This window comes from Somniosus microcephalus, chromosome 4, assembly GCF_052327205.1.
Source record: "Somniosus microcephalus isolate GS21.2 chromosome 4, FLI_Smic_1.0, whole genome shotgun sequence".
NCBI lineage: Eukaryota > Metazoa > Chordata > Chondrichthyes > Squaliformes > Somniosidae > Somniosus > Somniosus microcephalus.
In genome coordinates this window covers 227775050-227790208 of record NC_140990.1, presented here as the reverse complement: position 1 = coordinate 227790208, position 15159 = coordinate 227775050, and the positions used below count along the sequence as shown (strand labels likewise).

The 15159-nt window shown below is 45.0% G+C and overlaps 1 protein-coding gene across 1 annotated transcript in view; it reads right to left on the bottom strand.

Moving 5' to 3' along the window:
- LOC147120251 (uncharacterized) overlaps positions 1 to 15159 on the bottom strand; it is a 368220-nt gene that overhangs the window by 15522 nt on the left and 337539 nt on the right. The window contains exons 44-50 of the mRNA XM_085985896.1: positions 12196 to 12303; positions 11530 to 11583; positions 11258 to 11365; positions 10220 to 10273; positions 2544 to 2651; positions 2191 to 2244; positions 648 to 755 (exon numbers count right to left, since the gene is read on the bottom strand). Of these exons, the coding sequence (XP_085842022.1) occupies positions 648 to 755; positions 2191 to 2244; positions 2544 to 2651; positions 10220 to 10273; positions 11258 to 11365; positions 11530 to 11583; positions 12196 to 12303 (594 nt within the window). The remainder of the gene's footprint in view (positions 1 to 647; positions 756 to 2190; positions 2245 to 2543; positions 2652 to 10219; positions 10274 to 11257; positions 11366 to 11529; positions 11584 to 12195; positions 12304 to 15159) is intronic.

Genomic DNA, 15159 nt, shown 5'->3' with positions numbered 1-15159 from the left:
TGTTGTGGGGCCTTTTATGTCCACCTGAACAGGTAGATGGGGCAGTTTAACATCTCACCCAAATGATGTTACCTCCAACAACGGAACCCTCTGAGTACTGCATGGAAGTGTAGCATGGATTAGGGGCTCAGATCCTGCAGGAGAGCTTGAGCCCATGACATTCTGATTCAAGGGAGCGAGTACTACCATTGAGCAAACTTGATACTTGAACCAAATTCTAACTAGCATTAAGTGTAGGATGGTTCAAAATTCAAAATTTTTGTCTAACATGTATACCCAGTGGGATCAGAGCAATTTGAATCTGAAAATTAATTTAATCTTGGTCTGTCAGAAAGTTTTAAATCAGTATGCAGAGGTGGGAAATATTACTTTCATATATCCTGAGACAGAAGGTTAACACCATTTGTTCATCCACTTTCATTGGCAACAACTCTAAATATGGACAAACTGCTACTGCTTACTGGAAAATGTGATTTATGTTAATTACAATGACTATATAGATTAATGCTAATTACAAGTACTTTTCTTTAGTAGTTGTTATTTTTCAGTTATCTTTTACTTTACAGTTTAGCAAGGCTATAAAGTAGTGACCAGGTAAACTATATTGAGAGATGCATTCCTGATATACTGAGATTGTGTGCATTTACCTCAGGGCCAGTTTCTCCAAGAGTTCCACGTGAACCAGGTGGCCCGATAGGCCCAGGGAAACCAATGTGGCCCACTTTTCCAGGAGGACCAACTGGACCAGGAGGTCCCTAAAAGAATACCACATGTTGTTGAATTGTGAATGCTTTTGAAACCTACACATTAGATATTTCAAAATATACAGACTGAAGTAAAATTATCCAATACCACAAGTCTTATATGATATCGACTATAAATTTATGTTTTGCATTCTAAGCACAATAAACTCACTCCTTGCACCGACAGCAATGGTTTGTAAATGTTCCTGTATGGGGACAACTCTGACTCACTCCCATAAACCTTCAGTCCTAACTTCCAAAAGAGAGTATCAGCTACACAAAGGAAAATAGCACTACCATTATGGAAAGCATTTTTATTAGTATACAGCAACAGAAATTATATGCTAGGTCTCAACAAATACAGTCCACACGGACTGCAGCGGTTCAAGAAGGCATATCACCGCCACCTTCTCAAGGGCAGCTAGGGATGGGCAATAAATGCTGGCCTTGCCAGCAACGCCCAGGTCCCATGAACGAATAACAAAAAAATGCTAGGTTCCAGGGACCCCAGTTTGAAAATGTATGCCTTACAGCAACACCAGATGGCTATGTTATGTTATTTGACGGTTAAATTGATTAATTCATGCGTGTTTTTTGTCATCATTGGTACTAGCTTTTTACAAAGTTTAGAAACAGGAGTTTTGTAGGATATATATGGACTTTATTCAAAATACTGTAGTAGTTTGGTAAATACTGCACTATGGCCTGAAATTTCCTTGATCCAACTTGTGCCAAAATTTCCTAAAGATCCCAATTGCGTATTGGACCAGCGTAAAACAAGCATAAATTTAGCTTAACTATTAGGGCCTTAAGAAACATCTATGCCAGCTTCCTTCTTTAAGTCTGAAGCCATCAAATCATCAACACTACTGCTCATTTTAGAAAATGCAAATGTAATTCTTTTCTCTTTTTAATGTTACAGATTGTGATGCCATAATAAAGCATTCAAAGATGTAAAAAAATACAATGCAGGTACAAGTGGGAATTTTAAAAAATCACCAAGAAAATTGTTATCAAACTCCAGAGATAACATTTGGGGCCTGTTCCAAGGCTGAAACTCCTGTTCCACCAATTTTGGGTTAGGTGAGGACATGCTGTTCCAATATATTTGGGCGTACATGTATGCTGTTCAGAACTGGTGTAAATGCAGGAAATTCACACATGCACAGGGGCAAAGCTATGTTATTGAGCTAAGTAGGGTTTCACTAGATTTAACTCGGAGGCGAGGCGCAAATTCTCAAGCAAATTCGCCCGGAGCAAAGTTACAGTGTAAGTCACGTACACACGAATTTCCACAGGGAAAAAAATGGTGCAGTGCTGCTCTTACACCTGCTGCTGCACAAAATCTATGAGGAAATTCTGGGCCATGGTTTAAAGAAACTTACAAGGTGATTAGTCGTGAATTCTGTTTGTTCGATTAAACTTGTACACGTTGAAATATACTTACTCTAGGACCAAATGGCCCTGGAATTCCAGAACCACCCTGCTGACCAGATGGACCCTAGTAAGAGAAAATATAATTGGATTTGTTTAATTCTTTGAATAGTAGAAGACAATCTGGCCAAGATTTTCCATTTCTGCAATTAACACCGTGCATTTTTCTGTCCATTAATTTTAATGGGTGTAATATAGCGTGCAGGTACGAATAGAAGTAGAAAACCATGGCCTTCTATATTTATCAAGAACACAATTATAATGCAAGAATAATATTGTAAAGTAAAATATAGTTTAGTGTAAAGACAGTAAAACCTCCTTTGAAATGAGGTGAAAATATCAATGATTCGGCGTTCAGTTACTTACAGGAGGACCAGGAAGACCCTGTAAACCAGTAAATCCACGATGGCCTTTCTGACCTCGTTCACCTTGAACTCCGTTTTCCCCTTTGTCACCACGGGGACCTTGAGGGCCCTATGGAAGTCAATCCAAAATTAAGACGATGAATCTCCCTCATAACAAAATACAGCATCATTTGATAACATTTAAATAACTTGGTTAGGAGTTGCCGCTAGGTTCCGTTGGTTTTTGCAATTCGTCCAAAATCGCCCAAACCAGTGCAAAGGTTTGCATAACTTTTATGCACAAATTACGTTCACTGCAAATCGAGTTTCCGTGATCTTTTACGCTACTTTAAAAACATCGCGCTTGAAGCAGGCCCCGCCCACAAAACTGGCCACGCCCCCAAATCAAATTAATCTCCATGGCGAGTTTCCGCTAATTGCGCCCGTTTGCATGCCTTCGAGGAGGCTCTTAAAATTTACATTTTTTTTTAGGCGCACGGACACTTTTAGACACGTTTTAAAAGCTTTTAATTTTTTTTAAATTTTCTAAATAACTGACTACTGTACACCAATGTAACTAGTAAATGGTTCTGTATAGTTTTTTTAAGTCATTTTCAGTTATTTAAAATCAGGTTACTCACAGATAATGTCCTAGACACTCTGATTAAAAATGCTTATTTTTTGTGATAAATCTATTTCCAGCTGTATTAATAAAACTACACTAAGTTACCACTCCTAACTATAACAAGGAATATTTTTTAAAGCAAAACCATTTTCTTGAATTATGTTCTAAAACGCTGCTCACTTTTGCTGGTTCATGACAGATTTTACATTTGGCGATATGCAAATGAACTTGAGGGGAAACTTGAGAAAAAACATTCACAAAACTAATGCAATTTTGAGCGCAATTTGCACCCGGATCGCCAACTGCGCCCAAAGCAGAAACTTTTGGTCCTTATCTTTTAACATGATCAAGGAAGGAAGCAATTCTGGTTTTATTTTTGTAACACATTCTACTTCTACCAATTTAGAAATAGCATCAATATGCTAATATTGATACAGAAATATGCTTTAGGTCACAAATGGATTGCTTCGCATATAAGATTGTAATAAATGCATAGTTTTATACTTACAGTATAGTGGCCCCACAAATACTAGCTTAACATATCCATCTGAAATTCATCTCTCTGCTATTTTAGCACTACATTAACCGATTTATGTTAAATTTATTAATGGCTCAATAAAATAGGAATATAGCAATTTGAGATGCCGCATTAAGCAATCGTTTGTTTTGCCCAATTTCAGGGCCAGCCTCCTGTTTTAAGGACCACTGGCTAGGCTGCATGTAGACTTAGTTATCCTGAACGCAGTCGGTTATGCGAAGACATATCACACTAGACTGAGCTAAGGAAGTTTAAGTAACTAACAGTCATTACATTGTATCATTCCAGTTAAAAGTCAAGTGTTTTCCTATTTTAGCTAGTATGTGTATAGGAATAAAAGAAATTTCAGGAACAGAAAAAAGCCATTTAGTCCACAAAGCCCTTTTAGATTAAAACCTTGTCGCTGAGTTCCAATTTATTCTATCTTCTTACCGATCCCACACGAGTGTCAGCTTCCAGAATCTTAATAGACTACCTCTTGCAAGTTCAAAGCCTACTACAGGGGTTAGGTCTTGATCCATTCTTATGCCCTCTCCAAACCACATGAAGCTCTTTCCCTGCACGGTCATGCTGACCTGACATTCTTTTGCCTTTTGTTTGATCTCATTGTCTAAAATCATTTATCAGTCGAGTTCTATAATCTTGCCTAGACTGTAAGGCCTAGAAATTCGGTATAGCCGCGTTTGGGGCGCTACAGCCGGGCGGTCGCAAAACTTTGTGCCCGGCGCAACTTAGCGCCACCTTCGCCGATATTCAGTTACATCGCCCCAAGAGGTTGCTGCAGCGCTAAAGCAGGTGATGCACGAGTATCATAAGGCGCTAAGCCGGCGATCCGGGGCGCTACCTCCGAGAGCGGGCGCAGCGCAGGTGCGGCGAGTTATTGATTGAAGGCAGACAGTCAGGCGCCGGTCAGCACTTAAAGGGGGAGGGTGGAATTGTTTGGCTGCCACGCCCTGCACACTGCAGCCCTGAGGGAAGGCCTGAACAGTGCTAATTCAACTGCTCCACGCCCAGGAGAATGGAGAAGCCAAGGGAGAGAGCTGAGGATGCTGGTTGGTGCAGTTGAGCGCAGGCGCCATGTTCTGTTCCCTGAAGGTGGCAGGAGGCCACTGCCCTCCGAATATCGGAAAGCCTGGAAGGAGGTGTCAAGCAGGGTCGCCTCCAACAGCGTGGTTGCCAGGACTCCCCTCCAATGCCGTAAAAAATTCAACGACCTCACTCGGGTTGTCAGGGTGAGTACCCTTTCCAGTATCCTCCTCATCCCTGCATGTGCTCCTCAGTTGATGGCCAAAGGGACGTGAAAGCCCTACTGCCCAGCCCTCATCCAGCAGCTATGGGACTGTCATGAAAAGCACTTGCATATTCAGGAGTTCATACACTGTGTGGGCTATTCCACCATGGGAGGCTGTGCAGGCAAGATGAGGGCTTCACACTGTCAGGGCTATTCCACCATGGGAGGCTGTGCAGGCAAGGTCAGGGCTTCACACTGTCAGGGCTATTCCACCATGGGAGGCTGTGCAGGCAAGATCAGGGCTTCACACTGTCAGGGCTATTCCACCATGGGAGGCTGTGCAGGCAAGATCAGGGCTTCACACTGTACTTAGAGGCCGTCCTCTCTCTTGCAGGGCAAGCTGGCGCACAACCGGAGACAGCAGCGCCAGACCGGGGGAGGCCGTCCTGACATTAAGCAGCTCAGCGACCTAGAGCTGCGAGTGGAGCAGATCATGGCAGACCGGCTGATTGGCCCCGTCGCAACTGGAGATGCCGACCCTGTTCTGGGCACCAATGGTAAGGTCCTCACCTTTTTGACCTCTCTCTTTCCGCCTGCGCCTCACGCCAGCATCCTTTGCCACAATCGAACCAATGCAGTGCATAGCAGCACTCATGCCTACCTCGCTGCCGTCCTGTCCTCACTCTAAAGCAACTCTTGTGCCTCCCTGCTTTCAGATGGTGACTCGCCAGGTGAGGAGGCGGCCCCTCAAGCTGGCACTGTGTCAGACTCAGACATAGAGGAGGAGGAAGAGGAAGCCGCCCCATCAGGGACACCCTCGGCCGAGGCAGCCCATGGCCATGCTGGGGGCACGTCTTCCCTGGAGGGGAGCAGGGGGGAAGTGTCGGAGGAGAGTGATGCTCCGGGGACCAGCGGGCTGCAGCAACGCGGGAAGCTCGGCGGCCTTCTCCCCGGAGGGAGAGTGTGGCCTCCAGTCCTGCTACAGTGAGCACAGAGGAGGTGCGGCTCCTTGTGGAAATGGGCGCCCAGGCTGAGCACAGGTATACTGAGCTCATGGCTGCAGTGGCAAGGATGCCGGACTCCATAGAGTCTCTGGCAAGGAGTGTTCAGGAATTAGGGGCAGCACAGGCCAGGAGTCTGCAAGAATTCAGTGCAGCACAGGCCAGGAGTCTGCAGGACTTCGCGGCAGTACAGGCGGCCTCCAGCCAAGTGCTCAGTCGTACCGTGCATTCACTGGCTGGTGTCATCCAGACACAGACCAGGGCCACACGGGCACTAACTGCTGCCACCCTTCTGGCTCGGCCAGGCATCGCCGGGGCACTCACCGTGCCGCAGCAGCCCAGCAGTCTGTGCTTCAGCAGATTGCTGCCCATGCTGCAGTGCTGGCCCCTGCGAGTGCCAGTGAATCAGCCGACCAGGGAGTGCCTGTGCTCTGTCAGGTTGGCAGCATTCCTGCAGCCAACACTGTCACTCCTCCACTGCAACTGCCACCACCCATAGGACAGACTGCTGCCGCCCAAGCTGAGTTGGAGCAGTCCGCAGCCGGGCCCTCCAGGCCCAGAGCTGGTCCAGGCCGACCCCCAAGGGCATCTGCTGTCTCACCAACTAACCCTCAGCAGCCTTCCCCCAGCCTTGCTGCAGCCACTGGGGTCCCATTGAGGAGCTGCAGGGCGGGTAGGGGCCATGCCCGGAAGCGAGACGGATCACCCTCGCAGGTGAAAAAGTAGAAGGTCTGGCCAATTTTGTTGTTTTTTATAAACAGGCCGAGACTGTTGTATTTCTTTTTTATAAACAGGCTGAGACTGGCGTTTTTGTTTTTTATATGAAGGCCGAGACTGGTGTATTTGTTTTTTATATAAAGGCCGAGACTGGTGTGTTTGTTTTTTATATAAAGGCCGAGACTGGTGTGTTTGTTTTTTATATAAAGGCCAAGACTGGTGTGTTTTTGTTTGGGGGGTTTCTCTGAATTAGTTTGTCATGTGGGAAGGGCACAGAGTTATAAGAGTAAAAAAATTTCTTTAATCGCACTGTCCATGTTTGCTTTTGGAAGTATTGGTTGCCTTGATCGGCTGAGGGCTTGCGGAGCGGCTACATTCATCTTCCTTTATTGGCACAAGCCATTCCCTGAGAGGGGGCCTAGAACTGAGTTGCAATAAGCCGCAGACGGACGGCCCTTGCACTTTCTGCCTCCCTCCCATCCTGGTCCTCCTCCTCCTCCTCCTCTGGTGGTCCTCCAATGTCTGCTGGCAGTGGCTGAGTCCTGCGGATAGCCAGGTTGTGCAGCATGCAGCACACAACAACGAAATGGGAGACTCGCTCAGGCGAGTACTGTAGGGCTCCCCTGGAACGATCCAGACAGCGGAACCGTTGCTTGAGCATGCCGATTGTGTGCTCAATGATGTTCCTGGTTGCTTGATGGCTGTCATTGTATCGCTGTTCTGCAGGGGTGCTGGGCGCACGGAGTGGGGTCATCAGCCAGGTGCACAAAGGATAGCCTTTGTCCCCAAGAAGCCATCCTCGTGGGTGAGGCTGGGCCTGGAAAAGGTCTGCCGCAGAAGTCTGGCGCAGGATGAAGGCATCGTGGCTGCTGCCTGGAAAGCGGGCATTGACAGCTAGTATGAGCTGCCTGTGGTCACACACCAACTGTACGTTGAGCGAATGGTAACCCTTCCGGTTGCGGTAATCCTCAGCATTCTACAGAGATGCCCGCAAAGCCACATGCGTGCAGCCAATGGCGCCCTGCACCATGGGGAACTCCGCTAATGCTGCAAATCCCATTGCACGCTCTTGCTGCTTGGCGAGGGTCATGGGGAAGGAGATGAACTGACGTCTCCTTCTGAAAAGGGCATTGGTCACCTGGCGGATGCAGCAATGTACCGCGAACTGGGAGATGTTGGAAATGTCCCCAGTAGTGGATTGGAAGGAGCCGGTGGCATAGAAGTTGAGAGCCACCGTCACCTTCACTGCCACTGACAGAGACGTCCTGCTCCTCAGCTATGGCTGCAGATCTCTCTGAAGCAGGTGGCAGATCTCTGTGACCACCTCCCTTCTGAATTGCAGCCTCCGAACACACTGCTCCTCAGACATGTTCAGATATGAGAACTGCTGGCGGTATACCCTGGGTGGGTAAGGCCTCCTGTGCCGACGCCTGTTGGCCCTTCTCCATCTGGCCATGACTGGCAGTCTCTCACGGCGTCTCTGAGCCCTCTGAGTGCAATGCAGTAAGCCAACGTTGGCACCCATTGCAGCCCCCATTTGATGTATCAAATTAATGCTATGGCACTGAAAGTTAATTACAAGTGCAAAGCTCTGGCCTGAAGCCAGAAGTACCTGAGCGAGTGTTGATTCAAACCAGAAAGCTCTCTCCCTTTGTCTCTCTCCAAATATCAGTGTCTCACAAAGAAGGAGTGCAGCAAAATGGCTGACATTTATACTGCAGGAGGAGTCCCCGTTAATTAGCGCCCCCCGCGCCCCGCAGCGACTAGGAACCATTCCCCTTTACCAGTCGCTGGGGGCGCCAGACGCACAATACGCCGGCGCCACTGAATTTCTGGTTTGGTGCGCACAAAGGGCGTTGCACCATGAAATGACATCAGGATCTACGCGCGCAGCTGAGCGCGCGCAAACGTTTTGCGCCGCCGCTAAATCGTTACTGAATTTCGCGAGAGGCGCAGATTGCGCCGCGCCCGGTCGCTAGCCGCTTAGCGCCCCACTTCTCGCCCTCTTAAGGCGCTAGCGGCTGGCGCAACCAACTGAATTTCTAGGCCTAAATATCAAAGGGATGTATTTGTCTTTGAACTCGATTCCTCTAAGTGGCGAAATTGGTATTCAGCAGTAGCACAAAATGAGCTGTCGATTAGTAATGAGCCCGTATTACGCTACTGGCAAAGACCAATTTCACTCCCTTCTGTTTCTTTGGAAAGAGTTATATATTAGCTGTAAGAATTTATGGTGATAAATCAGTATGAACACTGCTGTTTCAGAATTGCAACAGTAGATGATGTAAGTTAATAAGTTATTCTAAACCATACAGCTATTTTGAAAGTTTTGAAATATAACAAGAGTTGCATTGCAACAATCTTCACATGGTTTTCTCAACTTGTAAAATAATTTCTTGTCCATAATCAGTGAACATGGTTCAGGTCTGGATTCATGTTCGTACACGTCTAATCATGTTTTTATATTGGAAGGATAGAATGAGTCTCCTGTTTTTTTCTTTATGTACAGTAAATATAATGGCCCGTAATTTGTGGTAAGCAATGAAGCAAAGGCAATCGCCGCTGGTCCTGAAGAAAGCTGCCCAGAGATCTCGCGATTTCTGTGGCGAGAAGTTTGCCTTTTCCGACGTTCGATTGATTGCAGCGCTCTGTAGTGGGGATTCTTAGTGTGTTGCTACATTGACGTCAACAAGTTGTCTAAGCAACCAATCACATTGCAGAACTCTCACAGACAGGAAACCAGGAAATGAGAAGCTACTTTTATCCAGACTTTTTAAAAAAGTTACAGAGAGCAAAATAAAGATTAATATCTCACATGGGGCTAAGGTAGGAGCTGAAAAATCATGAACAACTTAAATTTTTTTAAAGTTTTTTAAAAATTATAATTTTTATCATAATGGAGAAATTTGACACTCCACAAATATTGAAGTTCATTTATCAGGGCTAGAACATTTGTTTACTAGTCCATACGCTGTTAAAACCCCAGTTACACCTATTCCAACAAGGCTTAACATTTAATGGGGTGTTTAACAGCAATATTACCGTGGAAAAGCCCAAAGTTTCACTGATTCCACTGATTGCCGGCTATTGGGAGGGGCGGGGGGAGGGGTCCACAGCGTAGCCAGTGTCGGAGCAGTGAATGACTGACCGCAACTTCAAGATTTCCATGTTAAGATGTGCACGCGCTAAATCCTGAAGTTGCGGTCAGTTTCAGAGGGGTAAGGACAGCGAACGTTGACACAACTTTACCATCTCAATCTCAAATCCAAGTCTCAAAGGTGAAACGCTTCTTACTCTTGTGGTAGTCAGGTCTACGAATGCATTGTTTTTGTTACATATAAAACGTACATTTTTCTAAAAATCTCCTTAAGCATAAGTACTTTGTCAAATCATAGAGATCAACAAATATATTATGATTGTTATTGAAGATTGTTTTTAAAATAAATAGGCTGAGGCTGGAGATGACATTAGTATAAAACTATACTTTATGAATTCTGAATCAATCATGACATAATCTGGATAGAACACAAATCAGGCCATGCATTCATCGTACAAATACTGAATAACGATAAGTTAAACAGCTTACTGGTAGTCCTCGTGACCCAACTCGACCAGAGGGACCCAATGGGCCATGAGAACCCTTTGAAGAAAAAGGGGAAAAAGAGTTATCTTAACCATACAAAATGTGCACATCCAAGAATGCTGGCATTACTTAATGGATGAATACATCAAATATTAGGGAAATTTTAAAAACACTAGGGTAGATTTTTACTTTTGCCGCTGGGTGGAAATGCTGATGGCGGTGGATCGGCGCCCATTTTGAACCCCGCCCTATTTTCCTTTCCGCTCGAGTCAAGGGAAAGGAAAATCGGCTGTGATGTCTAATGGTCGGTCAATCTGCTGCCGCCTGTTCCCCGCTCGGTGGTGAAAGTTCAAATCTACCCCTTTCTTGGCTGTCAGTTAACTCGTGATTCCTTACAAGTTTTTTCTGAGCATTTTTTTTTACCTGAATCTCAATCAAAATGTTACAATTTCAAAACAGTATGTAATGCATAGGTTGGCTAAACATATGTATGGGAGCAATTCATTAAAGTGAAACTTAAATTAACATGCTAATAAAAATAAGATGTAGTTTTAAAGATTATCTTGTTCAATGATAAATAGGCTCCAAATTCACTCATCCAGAAAATATCAATGATTAGCAAGGACAAGTAAAATCTGGGATTTTAACATTGCTAAATCAGTGGGACAACTAGTTTATTCAACAATGAAACAGGGATGTCCCATATAATCTGGGACACATGAGGACTGTGCTCTGGACTCCTTTATTCATGGGTATATCAATGACTCAGTAGTTTATATATACTGTAATCATTCTGTGACCAAGGTTTTAAATCTAGTTATTTCCAATTCTTGGTCCACATTATTCATGAAGTTATCAGGAAGTACTTTTTTCTTCCATTTGTTAATGTTACCAAAATGACAATGTGGTTATAATGTGGGTTTATTATCATACTGCCGTTTTCCTCTATTTAGCACAAAGAGGACGGCAGTCCTTTACTGACAAAAAAATAGCATTCTCAGGAATGCATTGCCATTAAATATTTAACAATGGGAAATTTACCGTTTCACCTCTAGCGCCCGGCTCTCCAGTTGGACCAATGGGACCTGGGGCTCCAGGACCACCTTGTACACCTGGGACACCTGCAGGCCCTGGATCACCACGATCACCCTATGCACAGAAAACAAGGCTGGTTACCAGAAGAACAAGACAATGGGCAGTTTGAAAAAAAATTTGTAACTCTTCCATGTGACCTGTGATGCACATAGTGCAAATACAATAATAGAAGCTCACTAGAATTTATAGTTTATTTATGGAATTTTTTTTTGTTTTACCATCTCTCCTCCACGACCATCGCGTCCAAGAGTGCCATCGACTCCTGGCATACCCTAAGAAAAAAGGAGATCAACTAATTAACAAAAGTGCAATGTATAACACAACATAGAGTAACTAAACGTGCTGAACTGTGACTCGGTGGTAGCATTCTTGCCCTTGAATCAGAAGGTCGTGGGTTCAAGTCCCACTCCAGAGACTTGAGCCCATACTCCAAGCTGACACTACCAGTGAGTACTGAGGGAGTGCTACCCTGTCAGAGTTACTGTCAGATGAGACATTAAACCGAGGCCCCATCTACCCCCTGAAGTGAACGTAAAAGATCCCATGGCACCATTTAGAAGAAAGCAGGGGAGTTATCCCCGGTGTCCTGGACAATATTTATCCCTCAATCAACATCACTAAAACAAATTATCTGATCATTATCCCATTGCTGTTTGTGGGATCTTGCTGTCCACAAATTGGCTGTCACATTACAACAGTGACTACACTTCAAAAGTACTTAATTGGTGGTAAAGCACTTTGGGATTCCTGAGGTTGTGAAAGGCGCTAAATAAATCCAACACTTTCTTCTTTCTTTCAAATGAATGAATGATGTAAATAGCTGCATTTTTACAAGCATAAACTTGCTTAAAGTTAAGATTCAGGCAATGTGACTATTTACTTACATCCTGACCAGGTTCACCAGGTGGGCCATGTGCACCATGTGGACCAGTAGGGCCTGAAGGTCCTCTTTCACCAGGAGAGCCGGTTGGTCCTTGTTTGCCAGGTTGGCCCTGAAAATCCAACAAAAACCTGTCACACTATTGTCATTTTTATTGAGTACAACAGTGTGGGCAATAATAATTTATGGGTAAATTAAATTCCAAAACTGAATGCAAAGAGACTCTTGGATTCTACTTTTTTTAAATTATTTGTTTATGGGATGTGGGCGTCGCTGGCAAGGCCAGCATTTATTGCCCATCTCTAATTGCCCTTGAGAAGGTGGTGGTGAACGGGTGCAGTCCGTGTGGTGAAGGTACTCCCACAATGCTGTTAGGGAGGGAGTTCCAGGATTTTGACCCAGCGACGATGAAGGATCGGCGATATCGTTCTAAATCAGGATGCTGTGTGACTTGGAGGGGAACTTGGAGGTGGTGGTGTTCCTATGTGTCTGCTGCCCTTGTCCTTCTAGGTGGAAGAGGTCACGGGTTTGGGAGGTGCTGTCGAAGAAGCCTTGGTGAGTTGCTGCAGTGCATCTTGTAGATGGTACACACTGCAGCCACGGTACGCTGGTGGTGGAGGGAGTGAATGTTTAAGGTCATGGATGGTGCTAATCAAGCGGGCATCTTTGTCCTGGATGGTGTCGAGCTTCTTGAGTGTTGTTGGAGCTGCACTTATCCAGGCAAGTGGGGAGTATTCCATCACACTCCTTACTTGTGCCTTGTAGATGGTAGAAAGGCTTTGGGGAGTCAGGCGGTGAGACACTCTCCGCAGAATATCTAGCCACTGACCTGCTCTTGTTGCCACAGTATTTATGTGGCTGGTCCAGTTAAGTTTCTGGTCAATGGTGATCCCCAGGATGTTGATGATGGGGGATTCGGTGATGGTAATGCCATTGAATGTCAAGGGGCGGTGGTTAGACTCTCGCTTGTTGGAGATAGTCATTGCCTGGCACTCCTGTGGCATGAATGTTACCTGCCACTTATCAGCCCAAGCCTGAACGTCATCCAGGTCTTGTTGCATGCGGGCATGGACTGCTTCAGTATCTGAGGAGTTGTGAATGGCACTGAACACTGTGCAGTCATCAGCGAACATCCCCATTTCTGACCTTATGTTGGAGGGAAGGTCATTGATGAAGCAGTTGAAGGTGGTTGGGCCTAGGACACTGCCCTGAGGAACTCCTGCAGCGATGTCCTGGAGCTGTGATGATTGACCTTCAATCACCACAACCATCTTCCTTTGTGCTAGGTATGACTCCAGCCAGTGGAGAGTTTTCCCCCGATTCCCATTGACTTCAGTTTTACTAGGGCTCCTTCATGCCACACCTGGTCAAATGCTGCCTTGATGTCAAGGGCAGTCACTCTCACCTCACCTCTGGAATTCAGTTCTTTTGTCCACGTTTGGACCAAGGTTGTAATGAGGTCAGGAGCCGAGTGGTCCTAGTGGAACCCAAATTGGGCATCAGTGAGCAGGTTATTGGTGTAATTGTAATTGGTGTAAATATTTCAGAACTTCTTTCTCACAAGAAAATTTGATTCTAATTCATATGAATAATGTTAATTATCCCTTTTATTAATGTCTTATTAGGATCAATAAGTGCATCAGAGAGCACACTTCTCAGAGTGGTGGAGTGAGTTACATTGGTCAGTTCCAATTTTTCATGGCCATGTGTCTCCATTACCCAATCATCATCAAAAGGCATTTCATAGATGAGAGCTCCTGTTACCTTGGTGGGCACACACAGCCTGTTCAGGTTGAACAGCTTGCCAGATTTAGGAAGTGAGCCTTCTTCTAAATGACCCCTGTGGCACCAAATGCTCGAATCTCATTATTCTTCCTCTCCCAGATCTGGAGCTTATCCACAACTTTTATCTTGGATAATGTGGCAGTGCCCTCACTGTACTGCATGATGAGTCTGCCACACTGGATAGTCAAGTTTGTGCTGTCCCAAGCTGATCTTCTTTATTCCCTGTTTCTGTAATCATTGACTGCATTTTAGGTGTCGGAACAGCTAATAAAAGTGGGCAATGTAGGCACTCAGGCAGGAAAATATCCAGCTGATCGGCAACTTATTGCTGGCCGCAGTGAAGAGCTATGGAAGCAGCAACATTTTGAAGAAAATGGAGCTTGTGTACGAGCCAGCATCTTCAAAATCTTCAAAAATTGGAACTGACCAATGTAACTCACTCCACCACTCTGAGAAGTGTGCTCTCTGATGCACTTATTGATCCTAATAAGACATTAATAAAAGGGATGATTAACATTATTCATATGAATTAGAATCAAATTTTCTGGTGAGAAAGAAGTTCTGAAATATTTACACCAATTACTGATGTGTCTCAGGCAATCTCTGTGGGAAATATGTTCTTTAACGATGCACACAGCGATCCCATTAAATGAAAAATGAAAAAGATAAATAACATTTTCTTGACATCAACATTAACTGAATATGCTTTGGAAGAGAAAAGGCAATGCCTGTGAAGTCGGTATTGCATCACCTTGATGATACATCAGTAGTGCTTCCACCTCTCATGTAAATGCAACAGTTTCCACAGGTGCCATTTGTGATTGATCTATGCATCAAGTGGCTGTTGTGTATGTACCTTTAAGGGAATAACTGGTCTCAGACTGCAGTACCAGCAGTGACCACCCCTGTATAAAAAGCCCTAGCAGGCTTCTGTAGTTTCAGTTTCCAGGTTGTCTCCATTCAGTAAAGACTTGTTATAATCAACTCCTGCAGTCCGTGTCTCAATTATACACGGACATAATACTGGCGACGAGTAAGAAACAAACTTACCTGCAACTCGGCAGCACCTCAGACGACGTTATTGAAGGTCGAAGCCAGAAGAAAAAAATAAAATAATAATAATCCAAAGAAACGCGAGAAACGGGCGTCGACCATGGGCAACCGCCCTCCAAATCATCGAATT